Source organism: Haliotis rufescens, unplaced genomic scaffold (assembly GCF_023055435.1).
Source record: "Haliotis rufescens isolate VD_foot unplaced genomic scaffold, xgHalRufe1.0.p SCAF_102, whole genome shotgun sequence".
Lineage (NCBI taxonomy): Eukaryota > Metazoa > Mollusca > Gastropoda > Lepetellida > Haliotidae > Haliotis > Haliotis rufescens.
The window spans coordinates 246,066-263,336 of record NW_025963783.1 but is presented as its reverse complement, the minus strand read 5'-3'; the positions used below and the strand labels follow the sequence as shown (position 1 = coordinate 263,336).

The following is a 17,271-nucleotide window of genomic DNA, read 5'->3' as shown; positions in this document are numbered from 1 at the left end:
GTAGTAGTAGTAGTAGTAGTAGAAGCGGCGGTGGTTGTGGTAGTAGTAGTAATAATGGTGGCGGGGGTAGAAGTATTGGTGTTGATGTTGGTCGAAGTAGTTGTATTAGTTGTAGCAGTGGTAGTAGTGATGGTGGTAGTAGTGGTGGTGGTTGTGGTAGTAGTAATAATGGTGGCGACGGTAGTGGTAGTGGTGTTGACGTTGGTGGAAGTAGTTGTAGTTGTAGTAGTGGTCATGGTAGTAGTGATGGCATGGGCGGATACAGCTTTTTTTAAAAGGGAGGGTTCACAATTAAGATCTATTTATTCTCTTTGGTGGTAATTTATACAGAAATAAAGATTTTTTTCACCTGATCATATACCTATTTTAACTCAAAATCGAGAAATGTACAGTTCTTTGGACTGGCCCGTACAGGAGAGGTTGGTCTCACAGTTGCAGCATGGCAAAATCTTGTTCGAAAACCAAGTAAACATAGGAGACCTATGTCACATCATTGCGATGATAGTTGAAATCTTCTTGTTTTGATCAATATAAAACATCAACGCCAGGGGGCAACCAGTCTCGGAACACATTCCACTGGGAATCAGCTGTGAAAATCACATGGAAGGTTCACTTAAAGTCTTTGATGACACCAGGTGTTGGCGAAAGAGGTGAGCACGTCCTTCCCTTCCGGTAACACCATCTCAAGTTGTATAAAATTGTAATCGTCAGATAAATATATTTTTGCAATTGGCAGTCCAATATTATAATAGTTACTGCAGGCTGGTGGACTGAAGTCCCTGTTCCGGGGAAGAATAGGTCTTCAGCAACCCATGCCTGCCGTAAAAGGCGACTATGCTTGTCGCAAAAGCCGACTAAAGGGATCGGGTGGTCAGGCTCGCTGACTTGGTTGATACCAGTCATCGGTCCCAACTGCGTGGATCGATGCTCATGATATTAATCACTGGATTGTCTGGTCCAGACTCGATTATTTACAGACCGCCGTCAAATAGCTGGAATATTGCTGAGTGCGGCGTTAAACAACAAACCAACCAACCACCCAACTGAAGTCCCCGACTTTCATCATAAGCTGAGTCAGCTACAAAAGAAATGTGTGGGTCGAGACATCAAAACTGCCCACACCCCCACGGTTCGCAAAACAAATATATTTCATAAACGTTTTTTTACTTATTAGCAGCAGAATCTCATATCGTTATTTTCAATTTCAATAAAATCAGTAAATGCATGATCGCGTCGGTGAATTTTCTGGTCCATGGATGACTTTGTTTGTCTGGTTTGTTTACAGACCACCATCGCATGGCAGGAGTGCTGCTGTGCGTCGTATGCTTAAGGCAACAAGCACTTTCGTATTCATGCAAATTGTTTGAGTGGTTGGTGTTACTGGTGGCGTATCCTGCTCCACTGATGACATCTATTGAAAACACAAACAGAGACGAGTCCGTTGTGTCATATTTAGATTTGTGCATAAAGAATTTTAGCAACAAAAACCCTGCACAAAATTGGTTGACAAGAGGGATTACTTCATTTTCAAAAAGTATACTTTCCCGACCCACCCTTGCGTACTCACACATCACATCTTTTGAGGTACAATCGATAGCATCCTCTATCTATAAACCGACAACACTTCCAGTCAGTCGCCCGTCTACATCCGTCAGCCCTCTCAGTTTCATCATCCGACCCTCTTAGCCTACACCGTCCAACCCTCTCAGTTCACACCTTCCAACCTTCTCATCCTACACCATCTAACCCTTTTAGTCTACGACCTCCAGGTCCCTCAGTCCACACCCTCCAATCCTCTCAGTCTTCACCGTCCAACCCTCTCATTCTATACCCTCCAACCCTCTCAGTCTACACCCTCCAACCCTCTCAGTCTTCACCGTCCAAGCCTCTCAGTCTACACCCTCCAACCCTCTCGGTCTACATTCTCCAAGCCTCTCAGTCTGGACCCTCCAACCCTATCAGGGTACGCCGTTCAAACCTCTCAGCCTACACCCTCCAACCCTCTCGGTCTAACACTTCCAGTCAGTCGCCCGTCTACATCCGTCAGCCCTCTCAGTTTCATCATCCGACCCTCTTAGCCTACACTGTCCAACCCTCTCAGTTCACACCTTCCAACCTTCTCATCCTACACCATCTAACCCTTTTAGTCTACGACCTCCAGGTCCCTCAGTCCACACCCTCCAACCCTCTCACTCTTCACCGTCCAACCCTCTCAGTCTACACCATCTAACCCTTTCAGTCTACGACCTCCAGCTCCCTCAGTCTACACCCTCCAACCTTCTCAGTCTTCACCGTCCAACCCTCTCAGTCTACACCATCTTACACTCTCAGTCTACACCCTCCAAACCTCTCAGTCTACACCCTCCAACCCTCTCTGTCTACACCGTCCAACCCTCTCATTCTACACCCTCCAACCCTCTCAGTCTACACCGTCCAACCCTCTCAGTCTACACTCTCCAACCCTCTCTGTCTACACCGTCCAGCCCTCTCATACTATACCCTCCAACCCTCTCAGTCTACACCGTCCAACCCTCTCAGTCTTCACCGTCCAACCCTCTCAACCTACACCCTCCAACCCTCTCAGTCTACACTCTCCAAGCCTCTCAGTCTAAACCCTCCAACCCTCTCAGTCTACATTCTCCAAGCCTCTCAGTCTGGACCCTCCAACCCTATCAGGCCACGCCGTTCATACCTCTCAGCCTACACCCTCCAACCCTCTCAGTCTATACCCTCCAACCATCTCAGTCTACACCATCCAACCCTATCAGCCTTCACCCTCGAACCCTCTCAGTCTACACCGTCCAACCCTCTCAGCCTACACCGTCCAACCCTCTCAGGCTATACCGTTCAAACCTCTCAGCCTACACCCTCCAACCCTATCAGCCTACACCATCCAACCATCTCAGTCTACACCCTCCAACCCTCTCTGTCTACACCGTCCAGCCCTCTCATACTATACCCTCCAACCCTCTCAGTCTACACCGTCCAACCCTCTCAGTCTTCACCGTCCAACCCTCTCAACCTACACCCTCCAACCCTCTCAGTCTACACTCTCCAAGCCTCTCAGTCTAAACCCTCCAACCCTCTCAGTCTACATTCTCCAAGCCTCTCAGTCTGGACCCTCCAACCCTATCAGGCCACGCCGTTCATACCTCTCAGCCTACACCCTCCAACCCTCTCAGTCTATACCCTCCAACCATCTCAGTCTACACCATCCAACCCTATCAGCCTTCACCCTCGAACCCTCTCAGTCTACACCGTCCAACCCTCTCAGCCTACACCGTCCAACCCTCTCAGGCTATACCGTTCAAACCTCTCAGCCTACACCCTCCAACCCTATCAGCCTACACCATCCAACCATCTCAGTCTACACCCTCCAACCCTCTCAGTCTACACCGTCCAACCCTCTCAGTCTTCACCGTCCAACTCTCTCAGTCTACACCGTCCAACCCTCTCAGTCTGCACCGTCCAACCCTCTCATACTTCACCGTCCAACCCTCCCAGCCTACACCGTCCAACCATCTCAGTCTACACCCTCCGACCCTCTCAGTCTTCACCCTCCAACCCTCTCAGCCTACACCGTCCAACCATCTCAGTCTACACCCTCCAACCCTCTCAGTCTACACCGTCCAACCCTCTCAGCGTACACCGTCCAACCATCTAAGTCTACACCCTCCAACCCTCTCAGCCTACACCGTCCAACCATCTAAGTCTACACCCTCCAACCCTCTCAGTCTACACCGTCCAACCCTCTCAGTCCACTACGTCCAACCTTCTGTCTACACCGTCCAACCCTCCCAGTCTACACCCCCCTAAAAGTCTCTGTCTAACCCTCCAATACTCACGGACCGTCTTTTCAACCCTCTCAGCCGACCACTTAGGTGATCTTATTGTACGACATAATGACAGTACTGCTACCCTGTGTCAGATACCACTCTGCAGTTGGGTGTCAGCTGACTGGTTTAGTTCTCTCTATAGGGGTACGTATATGTAGCCTACAAGCAACCATGCTTTACTTTACATGTCCTATCTTTAGCTGTGTGGTATTTGCGCATCATAAAGACAACATCTACTTTTATAAATATTGGAATGGTGCAGTGTAAACGACAGGATGGTAAGTCATTAAAAAGGAAAATTGCAGAAGAAACGCCCAACATATAGATTCTGTCAATGAGCATAACAAACCAATACTTTTGAAGGAAACAATCATTTTCTTCATTAAGACAAAGGTCGGTTTGGTGAGTCTCGCCCAGCTACGTGCCAGTGTGGTTTGTTGTGAATTAAGGCTCATGGTACACGTAGCTGTTGAAGTACAATATTGTACACAGACTTCAGGTCATCATGAGATATCATGTTGCCTTTATTGTTTTCATGATCATTCAGACCGCAGTACACATACTTGTATTACCTTGAAATATCAGTATATGATAATTATATGAAAACGGAACTGAAATACGGTCATTTCGGTTATTATTGATCTGGTTTTGAGGTTTCATTACGCCTACGGTTGTGACATAAAAAGTAATTCCTATACATTCAATCGTAAATCAATATGGTAGGACTGGTTGGTGAACACGGGATTGCTACATGGCGGAACAGCAGAAGTTGACTCGCGGGTCACCGGCAAGCCATACAGTTTGTCTACACTTCTTTTCTCTTATGTTTTAAACATGAACGGTATGATTTCAGATCGGAATGAATTCCCCATGGTACAATAAATAAAATATAATTATGGATCCGTATGATATTTCAACAAAACACCACGTATACTTGACCTGTTATCACAGTAGTTGAGAGAACAATACGGCCAATATCCATCGCATTGACCTCAGTGCTAGTGTACGTGTTGCAGATTGCATCTGTAGAACACCATATCCTTGTTGGTGGGTCTCACTGAAATGATAAGAGTCTGCATCACTTCAGTCTCTCCTCAACACCGAACTGACTGCTTACAGGTCTTATATGCATTGTTATTTTGTACGCATACCTATTGTGTATTTAGTTACATTATCACAACATTTTAAATAACAATTTGTTTGAACTATAGTGCTGGTCATTAATAAGTTTAAACTATGTTTTAACTAAGTTTGGAAATAAATCGTTTACGTCACATGGTAATTCCAACACTATATATCTTCTCCCTGTAAATAGCCTTCATTGAGAATGAGGCCAGCGAATGCATACGTATACTCACACGCAAAAGAAACGCAAGTGGCTTTAAGCAAATAGGTAACAAACACGGAACCATAAATTGATACGACTTTTAGCATGTAGTGAAGCCTGATGTTGTTATCAATATTTTTGGTAGCATTTTGGAAGCCCCGAGTAAAAACGCAACATAAAAAAACGAATCGCCAAAACGCACCATTTCAATGAATATGTGTGTATCATGCACCCATTTCTCGCGAAATCGAAAATGCACGAACTGTCACGAACTTACTGGGTATAAAACTGTGGCCGATTCTTGGACCTACCACTCCTTGGTCAACAATGCCACGCCTAACTCAAATTCAGAGAAACCAGGCTATCGGACGTTTGGAAGCTGGAGAGTCTGTCCACAAAACCACAATTTACCGTCTCCTGCATCGATACAATGCTACACAGACCACAGATGACCTTCCTCGGAGCAGTCGTCCTAAGGTCAACACACCTCGACAAGATCGGCAGATTACCCGTCAACACCAGCGTCATCCGTTCGTAACTGCAAGTGAAAGTGCTCGGCAGACCATAGGAACACATAATCGACACATTAGCCGGGACACTGTGATCCAAGGTCTCCGTTCCAACAACCTCAGATGTCGCCGACCAGCACGTCGTCCTGTTCTCCAACCACGGCATCGACAAGCATGATTTCAGTGGGCACAGGGTCATCACAACTGGCGTCATCGTGAGTGGAGGCGTGTCATCTTCTCTGATGAAAGTCGCTTTTGGGTCTCCCATGCAGGCGGAATAGTCAGAATTTGGCGGCGTCGAGTTGATCGTTTCGCTGACAGAAACGTTGTGGAAAGGGATCCATGGGGTGGATCGAGCGTCATGATATGGGCAGGGATTGGACTTAATGCGAGACTTGGACCCATGTGCTTTCTGAATGTTGGTCAAGGTCGGGGACACTGCGTCACTGCTCAGCGGCATATCGACATTTTCCAGCAAGACAACGTTCGTCACCATGTTGCCAGAGCTACCATAGCCTTTCTTCAACAACACAACATCAGTGTTCTACCGTGGCCAGCCCTCGGCCTTGATCTGAACCCCATCGAACACTTGTGGGATGAGGTTCAAAGGCGTCTGCACAATGTGCGCCCAGTCTCTACAACTGCCGATGAACTACGCACAGCTGCTCTGGATGTGTGCAGGAGGATCCCTAGGGTCTTCACAAATCGTCTGATCCACTTAATGTACAGGAGATGTGTTGCAGTGATCAATGCTAATGGTGGTCACACCAGGGATTGACTCACATTTTGGGTATTGACCCGAAACTGTGTAAGCCCTTATCATTTGAAAAAACAATTATGTCATCTGCCTTTTAATCCATAAAACTGTCTCCAGTCAAATATTTGTCAATCTTGCTCTATTAGTATTTCTTGCCTTTACTGTTCAAAATAAATAACATGTATACTGCATACTCGACTTGCGTTTCTTATGCGTGTGAATATGTTTTCTGTGTTTGTTTAGAGGTAGTTATGTTGAATAGGCATGACATGAAGTGCTCATATCGCTCAGTACACTGAGACGTGCGTCTTATCGGTGCACTGACATGGTTACACTTACATGTATCTACACTGCACAGTTATTTGATTCGATCAGTGGCTCCCCACAGTGGCCTTTGTGTTTGTTGTTTGTCAAGTTTAAACATGTTTCAATTGGTGTACACAAAGTTATACGGTCTGCATTTCTCTATGAGAACGCTTGTTTCAGGTAAGACATTTATGATATACGATCTATGACTTGTTTGGCATTGCTATCCGTATATATATCTCAGCGGGAACAGATTGTTAAGCATCCGTTTCTCTCAGGAGTGTACACTACTTTAATGTGGACCTACTTAAATGTTAGATATATAAATATATACGTGGTGAACAGCTGAAGTGAAAACAGGGCGGGGTAGTTGATCTGCGTATAGACACGGGTATCGGAACATATGTACACCCTACATCCTTCAGTGCCGTGAGATCATTAATATAAAGGTCACATAGTGAGATACATCAGCGAAGTCAACAAATAAAAACGACAAAACCCTTTCTATATTCATAAGAAATCTCTGCTAAACTCAAATCCTTGCGACATTGGGTCAGATACCATTAATAAATATGTTGATTAGTAATAGACAATCTAGGTTTTGAATGTAAACTGTTTTAACATTCCAATACAAGCAGCAAATCTCCGACACACACACGGACTAGTCGCCTCGGAGTCTGAGTGAGGTATTCATGTTAAACTGCGGAGTGATATCTCAGTGGGCTAGCACGAAAATATCGGCTTTTGTCCGGACAAGTACCAGCAGTCACACACACACGTGCATGCACGTCCACATCGATAAATAAGTGCAATATTCACTTCACCTCCCCTCAATGCACGCATCACAACATGGCGTCACGTTTTTCCCTAAATACGTGAACACCCTTGAACACACAAACTTTACCTGTTATCAGATCTGGGTTATGAGACCCGCATATCCAGCAAACCTTTTGCACTATACAAATACACCCCCCAACCCTCCCAGTCTACACCGTCAGCCTACTCAGTCTATACAAATACAAACTATAAATAGTACATACCCAACCTGTTATCTCTACAGCTTTCAATATGCAGTCTACACTACATAAAATTAATTGCATTAAGCGACGGTTCAGTGTAGATATCAAACTGGAGAAGGAATGCATGATATGTTGTGACAAGCAGCAGATTAACATAAACAGCAACAGGTAATAGATGGGGTGCTCCCGGTTTCTCAACATTCCTTAAAACAAGATAGACACAATTTTAGGGATAACAACTTCTTTAATACTGTGAAAAGCGACGTTTCGGTATAGATCATATAGTTGCTCGACAACGGTATAAGGATCTATACCGAAACGTCCCTTTTTACAGTATTAAAGAAGTTGTTATCCATACAATTGTGTCTATCTTGTCATCCGTCAACTTCTAAGTAATGCCTATCAAACAATTTCTTAAATCAACAAACCCAGACAGGCGTAGAACACTAGAGGGATTAGTTTGGGTGCACTATTGGCCAGGAAGACAGACAGACAATTGTTTATAAACGTACAACGTACTTCTGTACAACATACTACATACATATATACATAGAACATAGATAAACGTGCAGAACCCCTCAATATGAGTTATGAGAAACGAGGTCACATAAAAATAAATACAAGTAGAATATATAAGTGGTAAAATATATCACGAAGGTAAGTCTAAGCACAACAGGCATTGGTAGGGGTGCTGGTGGGTGAGTCAAGTTCACCCACGTGCCAGATTGAACCGTGTTCAGCAATTTGCACTTATGCCAGGCTCTTATAATAATGGTTTTTTTAATTTCCGCAAATGTATTTGGTGAAATGCTCAGAGGTTTGGACTGCAGACTGAGTATAGCCGTAGCGAAAGTGTTAAACTACTGATCAGAAGAGCTGCTGCCTTGCCATTGGTTCCTCTAGCCCACATAGTTGATGTTTGGCTCAACGCACTCAACGCCGCCCCTCTCCATGATGCCAGAGTTCTCCGATTTACTAACTATGTGACTGAAGTTTGGGTGGAGGGCGATCATGGACGAAGCACCTGGAATCACCACGACACCGTCGGCCCAAGAACGACGAACCACGTAGAGGGCTGGCACTTCAAGCTCACCTCCATCATGGGCAGTCCCCACCCCAACATCTACAGAATTATTGACTTTTTAAAGACAGAACAAGCCTACACCGGTGCCCATATGCTGCAGCTTGTAGGTGGGGGTATGCTTAGACCCAGGAGATCTACGTATCGACATCTTGAGACCAGACTTGATGCAAAACAGAGATATACACAGTTGTATATTCACAAGTTCATCTGTCTTGATCCACAGTTTGCCTCCAGATGCTACATATTATACTGTCACACAGCCGGCTCTTTCTGATGGCAAGCACCCCTTGCATCTTGACCGCGAGTTACGCCCTCACGTCGCTTGACGGCGAGCTGTGTCCATACGTCTTGCCACGAGTCCCGTGCCGGTCCACGCTACGAGTCCCGGACACGACACAACCAATTACACACTACTTACAGTGTCTGATACCATTCATGTTACAACCATGAATAGGTTAACATACATAATGGAGCAACTTACATACGGTAGGCTGACATAATGCGTACAGTCAGTATAATCAATAAAAGTATAACACTCACGCCACCAAAGCTAGGGACATCACACAAACCTAACAAAGACACACAGTCCAGACACATGGTCCAACCTGGTCAACGTTTCTTCAGTGACTGCCCAGAATTAAGATTCAAATTGCCAAATTGCATGATGGTTATATGTACAAAGCATGTGTAGCGGCCATCAAATTTCTCGTGAGTTCCGTGATGGGATTTGAACCACGGACCTTCTGATCTGAGGTCGGACGCCTTGTCCACATGACCAAAGAGGTTAAACCCCACCAACAAGCTGACAAGGTAAGGATGTCATCTGGAAGATGACTCCACGCCCTGCTACATATACCCACCAGAAGGCACGTCCCTGGCCGCATAGTAGGCTACTGAGGCTTATTTTGCTTAAATGTAATATGAACGTGCTCAGTCCCACGTTGGGCGCCATATTTGAAGCCGGGGTGGTGTATTTGATCGGGCTCAGGCTGTTGGAGAACACAGCCACAGGCAGATGATAATTATGCTTTTATAAAATGACGGAAATAACCTGAAGAATAGATCATATCCTTCCTCCTCAACAGCAGAACATGAAGTCAGATACATTGAGAATAACAGGTATTAATATTAAATATAGTACAAACCCATTTTGTAACCATAATACAACTAGTAGTCATTTAACATTAAAATTATATAATACTTGAAAAAGCACATGGGATAAAATGGACCATGCGGTTAATTATTTTACAAATTAGTTCTATAATATTGATTTAGTAATTTAATATTACTTTCAATGATATTTTATATGTTATTCAATTTAATTCAGTACCCTAATATGAATATTAATTTCTGACGGAGGCAGATGAAAACAAAATGAACAGTGTCCATTCCATACCTGAAGAAAAGAACAACCCTTATCCACAACAGCAGACATATGAAATGAGGATGAAGTCAGGTATGGAAGGAAGCTATCTGTAGAGAACCAGCGTGGCCAATTAGAAGATAGATTGCATTTAGCATCAAAGGAAGCGCTTAATGCAAGATGTAATTAGACCCTACAGGTGTGAAAAAACGTCGAGGTTGAAGAGATTCCCAGAGATTGAGAATACAAGTGTCAAGTACTTTAAAGAGTTATTTACTGACCACGACAAACAATGAACAAAAAGATGATTATGATGATGATGTATGAATAATGATGTATATAGCAATGCACCCCCCGTTTGGGAAATGGTGCCCTCACCATACACAGCTGATAACAGACGACCAGCCAAGGAAAGGAGCAGGATAATGAATGGTTGCCGAAGGTTGAACCTGAGAAAGCAATAAAATGTGCTCAAACCATATATACAGTGGACTAAATAGAGAACTATACCCAAGCCATCTTCTGTTTCACCACCCACTGACCATCAGCCATCCACTTTGGTTTCTGGTATGACCTGCCAGGCCTCGTAACCACTGGTGGGGTGACCGAAAATGAATCTGGGCCAACAGGTGCAGAAGTAGAAGGGTTGAAAGGCACCCGGGAAGTTGAAGATGATGGCGTCGTCGAAGATGGAACACCAGATAATTGAGCTGGTGGTGACCTTGGAAACGAAGGAGTTTCAAAATGCTGACCCAATGGAGAACCCCCAGGCACTGGAGATAAAGAAATTGTCACATCCATGTCGGTTGTAGAAATCTCCAAAGTGGTGTTAGAGGTATCACCAGGTACAGCGGAAGCTCCTAGAGAAGGCTGAGGGCTCCGAGGTTTTGGAATTGGACGGCCATCCAAACCAATTGGAAGAAGTAAATAGCGGTGCAGTACACAATGCTCCCTGGTGCCTTCCTTGCAGATTTGAAACACGGGAACATTGTAAGTCAGCTGTGACTCTGCCACATAGAAATGTTCCTCCCTTCGGTCGGCAAGCTTTTGTTTCCCAAGAATGTTGACGTTGCGGACTAACACGACATCACCTACCTTGACAGTAGCACCACAGGCTTTATAAGTCTTCCCCTGTTTGGCGCGGGTCGGGTCCAGATTTTGAGAAACTGCATATAAGATGGCGATGAAGTGGTGGCAAGAGACGTGCCAAAGGCAACATCAACAGAAAGTCTAGGATGTCTGCCAAACATGAGGAATAATGGGCATGAACCCAAAAGACAAGGTACAGTTATAGGCATGGACCACATGAGCAATATAGTCCTTCCAACGGGCCTTTTCCTGAGCATCCCAAGAAGTGTTCGGTTAAACTTATCACATAACCCGTTCCCCATGGGGTGATAGGGAGTTGTCCTGCATCCCAAGAATTGCAAGAGCATACTTGGTGAAGTGGTCAGTAACGGCCAGAACATTTGAGTAACTTCCAGATGAAGGTTCCAGACTGAGATAGTCGACACACACCATTTCCATGCTCAGTGAGAGCTCAGTCTGATTAGCGGTTTTCCGAAGAATGCACCTCTGGCAGCTATGAATGTGGTTCTCGACATCTCCCATCATTCCTCGCCAATAAAAAGTCGTCTCAAGAAGACATCATGATGATGAGAAATGAAGGATTCTTGTTGCTGCTGTGGAACAATGAGCTGAAAGTAGGGATGATCACCTTATGTAGTCTGTTTCCTTTAAAGGTGATTGTTAGTGATGGGAAGAGCATCCCACTGCCCGAGGATTGAAGCTGTGTCACGATCCAATGACTTAAGAGACTCCTTTGATGGACGCTGATCTTTGCAGAGAAGGTCCTCAAATCATGCAGTTAGAGGGGTCCACCTGCTGACAAGAAAGCTTATCTGCTGATCAGTCCCAACATTGGTAGACTCGAAATCGTCAACCGCTAAAACACAGTTCAATACCTCGTGTCAAAGTGAGAACGTCTCTACAACACCAGATGACTGCTGACTGTTGCAAACCGCAGACGCATACCTCTTTCCATTCTTTAGCCAGGGTGAACTCAAGATATAGCTCTAATTTTAATAGAGCCTGGGCTGCTGTTCTTTGGATGGCTGCACCAGTGGTGTTATTTCTAGCTCGTTTTTATTCATGTACTGCAATACTGTTTTAGGTATACATCTGTCACTAGGAAGCCATTTTTAGCGTGACGTCGTCCCCTAGGCGATTGACATTGGTCAATCAGAACACTCGAACCAAAAAGGTCTAATCATAAGTGGCTGTTTTCTTCTGCATCAACTCTGAACATTCGTAAGTTAATTTGCATTCATTCTAGCTTATTCCTTCTGGCGCTTATTTGGCCCATTGTATTACGATTTGACTGTAAACTTAAAACCGTGTGTTTAAATAAAAATGTAATGATTAATCAGGAGAACTGTGGGTCATTTACTGATTTCACAACTTTGTACTGTGCAAACCGACTTTATGTTAACATTGTAACAGAACACTTTCGTTGTTCATAATAAAATGTACACTATACCAACCACAATGTCCTCAAACCACCTTTTATCACACACTAAACATAATACAATATACAGAATAAATGTTCACAATAAAATGTACCATACCATCTGTACATTGTTGCAATGTCATTTCAGATATTTGCAAACATGCATATGTCTACGAATCAACCTGAGGCAGGAGATAAACGGAAGGTAGAAATTGTAGAAGGAGGTGACCAAGGGGCTTTCTCCACAAAGCAAAGTCGGCTCAAGAATGGGGATCAATCTGGTAAGTCGTATATTTAAACTGAACCAAAAGTTCTAAGTTTGAACGTGAACAATTGTAACATTGTTCCCTTAAAACAGAATAACCGAATGTATGTGCATTCTTAAAGTTGTAGGGGCGGTGGGGTAGCCTAGTGGTTAAAGCGTTCGCTCGTCACGCTGAAGACCCGGGTTCGATTCCCCACATTGGTACAATGTGTGAAGCCCATTTCTGGTGTCCCCCGCCGTGATATTGCTGGAATATTGCTAAAAGCGGCATAAAACCATACTCACTCACTCACTCTTAAAGTTGCTACATTCAAGGCACTCAAGGCCTTAGATAAGCTGTCAAAAATGTATTCCCTTGTTTGTTCAATGTCCTTGTGACGGGCACCACCGGTGTGGCAGGAGACACTCACCTTTTCGCGAACACCTGGTTCATGCATAGGATATAGTCAAAATAGTACAATGGATTGTGAATCGTATTATTTCGTGTGATCTTGGAAAGGATTTTGTCACTTTATTTTGTAAATAATTTGACAGGTAATGTCAACCAGAGATAAGTTCTTTTTTTTGTTTTGACCATGAATGGTACAAGTTCAGAATAATCTCCCTCTGCCACATGCTCTCGTGGGAGCCACCCAGGTCCTACAGCATGGGTCGTTGCTTCTGCTATTGATCAATGGTTTGTCTTGTGCGAAAACGATTATTTACACATTGCTGTGATGTAGCTAGAATACTGCTGTATAATGTTCACTCTCTCTGTGGGAAAATACTTCTGCAGTAAGATGGATCTGTCCGTGTAAGTCTGTAATTTAAGTCGACTTATAGACATGGTGAAGGCTACAAGGCTAAAACTGTCATCGTTTTGCAAAATAGATATTTGCCATTTCAGTTAAGATCAAGAGTTTTCAAGTTTAATGTTGATAAAATAAACGACTGTGTGATAGGAACGACATTTGGTTACATCTACTTAGAGGAATCGATATATTTTGCTATTATTACTTTCAGGTACCTCAAGTGGCCCAGTGTGAGTATTTCATGCATGTCTTTGCTAATGTGTTTAGTGAAAAAAAATAGTTCAATGTAACATTTAACCAAAGTGCCTTCTTTACAATAATGCATAGCGCTTTTGTACAAACATTATGCATTCATTTTCTGTGACACTTATCTGTTGTATATTGTCAAAGTACGTACGAAGACACCTTATAAATTTTCATTCGAAGTCGTACCGTCATGCATTGGGGATTAAATGAGTAAGTAATAGTAAATGCACGAGTTTTTGAAAGGCATTTAGAAGTGATACACATAAGGAAGAGAATTTATGGATGTCAACTCCTTTATCATTAGGAACACAGCGTTTCGGATCATATGCTCACTCCTTCATCAGGTGAATGAATGCTTACTTACTTACTTACTTTGGAGATTTAACGTGCGCTTTCCGACTGATGCGTATTTCGCACACGGGCCCGGCCAGGCCATTTAATGTGTTTCCGAAAGGGGTGAAGGTGGTCTGTGCAACCCAAGAGGGGGCTTTAGCGGTTGCTTATATATAATTTTGGAATTTTGAGATTTGGAATAGATGCCAATGGGGTTGGGGAGGAGAACTAAGGGAGCTGGGTATGGTGGATGTTTGTTTGTTTATGTGATTTTGATTAGGTAGGTTATTATGTTTTTAGATGCGTTTTATTAGTTCCGTTTTGATTAAGAATACGCCTAAGGCCTTGCAGTTTTCTAGTTTATTTTGTGGGTTTAGTATTGCTTCTAAAGTGAGAGCCTTGTTTAGATTGAGGGTGGTTTGTAATGCGGTTCGATGTGTTAGGTAGTGTGTGCAGAATGAATGCTATGACGCTGAGAGTAATAAGATAACAAAAGTGGGAACTTAACAAGGGAAGTCAACAGATAACTGGCGCTTATAGGTGATTAGCAATAGACAACACTTTATAGTAATAAGCGCTGATGGAAGCCAGGACTTAAATTATCACTGATTAGTAATTGGCAATGGGCAAACGGGAGGGCGGGGTGTAATTGGCACTTAGAGGTAAAACAATAGAAAGGGATATGGGCAAATGGATACCAGCTAGATAATAAGCACAGACAAAGAGAGACTAAAGCAATAAGTCCCAAGCACGAGGCAGATAGTTTCCCTACTCACAGTTCATGGCTGGGTGGTGTCTCCTGATGCCAATGGCTTCTTGTAGCTTTCTTTGTCGCAAGTTATTGTTGTTGGAGTAATGTTGTGTTCCTAATAATAAAGAAGTTGACATCCATAAATTCTCTTCGTCAGTAAATGCACGGATATATATCATACATATGTGAATGTTTTCATTCTGCAGACAAGATTCCAGTTCAAAGGTAGGCATTGTTACCTCTGGCAGAGTACCCCAATTGCACTATCGACTCTGCTTTATGTAGAGATTTCTATCGGCTATGGAAATGGTTTTGTCGCTTTATTTACACTCTTCAAAAAAAAGAAACGCAAAGGTAGATTTTTAGAAATTTACTGTACCTAATAAAGTCGATATATTTAATAGCACAGATACAAATATGAAATTTTGGAGCTCAATAGTCACATGTTGCCGTTGTACAAAGGCATTGAAAACTGTTCATTGTCATGTCACAAAAGGCCACAAGGTTGCGCTCCCCGGGCAGCAATCACGGATCTGCATCTCCTCGGCATTGACTGGATAAGTTTACGAATTCTGTCCTGCGGAATTCCGCGCCATTCTGCTTGTAACGCGTTGGCCAGTTGTGTGAATGTCTGCGAGATCTGGATATCTCAACGGCCAGGGAAAGCCGTTGATGTTGGCATTATGCAGGTAGTCTACCGTGACACGAACTGTGTGCGGTGGAGCCTTGTCCTGGCGGTCTCCTCCCATTAGTAAGACAGCCCAGTTGTGAGACACCTTAAAACAACAATGTCATACCTGGTTGCACATGATAATCAGGTAATTAACCCCTATCATGAAAATGGACTTGTCTTATTATAGACAAAAGAAATGACTCAAGATGCTTGATACCCTCTTTTACATTATTTCATTCAACATTTTAATTCATCCATCCCTTAAATCCATTGTTTTAACATATTCGCCACTTAGAGTTCAGTTAAAGTTAATATCACAGTTCACATCGAGATTGTCACACTGACACAACCTTAATCCATCTTCAGAAGTTTGCCAACAGCATCCACGAACTGGAGTGGTGTCTTGACACCCTGGGATAGCTGATCCTTCAGTCTGGAAAGTCGATTGTCAATCTCCTTGTACACACACTTTCTTGCTGGTGGAGCTGCACCTAGGTCTAAGTGAGATAGCTTGGTCTTCTCAGATTTCTCAATCTTCTTGATGATCTCGATGAACCTGTAGAGATTAGGATGACGATGATTCAGTGATGCAGTGAGGCGACTGCGGAAACCCTCCAGGTTGTTGTTGGGCCTTGGGCCGAATGTCTGGTGATGGTTCCACAGCAAAAGAGGGAATCTGGCTTCATAATCCACCCAGTTTGTGACTATGTAGTCGTTGAATTCGTCAGCATTCGGTACATCGGGAGACTGGTTCATGGAGTCAATCCATGCATCCTGAACCTGTTGAAGAGGCAGCAGAGGCAAGGCAGCAGCTCGTCGGATCCACTGGAAGAAACACCCCGAAACACGCCGACTGAGCTGAAGGAGGGAAATATAGCTGCAGCCTCCGGATCATGTATCAAGACCTCGTCGTTGTAGAGGGCTGGCATGGGAGTTGTTGGTTCTTCTCTTGCTCTCTTCCTTAAGCTGCCAAGTAACTGGATTCTGCTGGTGTCTTCTGGTTGGTGGTTGTGTACAGTGAAATTTCTAACAAAATTTCCAACTGTTGTACATTTGCCAATGCAGGTCTTAACGGTACATCGCCAATGAGTACCAGTTTGTCTTACTTTGTTCTTGTAGTGGAGATATCCCTGAAAGAGAACCTGGAGAGTACCTCTTTGACTGCTAATGAACTCAACCTGCGGCAAACCTGCCATGATTGTGCATGAATTGTTCACAGACTAGGGGGAATTTATATGTGTAATAAGTAAGTTTTAACAAAACATGCATCTCAACTTTTTGAGTAAGCTCCTACAAGCTCCTAACTCATTTATTTCCTGAGATCATTCAAACAGAATTAATGGCCTACTCTTATTAATTCATCCGCTAATCATGGGCTGTGACCATTGTTAAGTGGGTAGACTGGCTGTGTTTGTTTAATTAATCCCACCTACTCCACTGTCTTACAATGGGTGTCTCACTAATGGGATGTAACCGTCCTGGCTACCGAAATTGTCGAATTC

At 43.8% G+C, this 17,271-nt stretch overlaps 1 protein-coding gene across 5 annotated transcripts in view; it reads left to right on the top strand.

Moving 5' to 3' along the window:
* The window catches only part of LOC124119681 (deoxynucleoside triphosphate triphosphohydrolase SAMHD1-like), a 93,994-nt gene that overhangs the window by 62,006 nt on the left and 14,717 nt on the right, over positions 1-17,271 (top strand). The window contains exons 1-5 of one of the 5 annotated variants that reach the window (XM_048391917.1): positions 6,812-6,915; positions 12,375-12,511; positions 12,859-12,991; positions 13,978-13,996; positions 15,303-15,321. The exons of 3 other annotated variants lie outside the window; for them this stretch is intronic. In XM_048391917.1, the coding sequence (XP_048247874.1) occupies positions 12,871-12,991; positions 13,978-13,996; positions 15,303-15,321 (159 nt within the window). In that variant the 5' untranslated portion in view covers positions 6,812-6,915; positions 12,375-12,511; positions 12,859-12,870. Of the gene's footprint in view, positions 1-6,811; positions 6,916-11,136; positions 12,512-12,858; positions 12,992-13,977; positions 13,997-15,302; positions 15,322-17,271 lie in introns of those variants that run through there. One more of the 5 variants, XM_048391918.1, reaches the window with a different exon arrangement.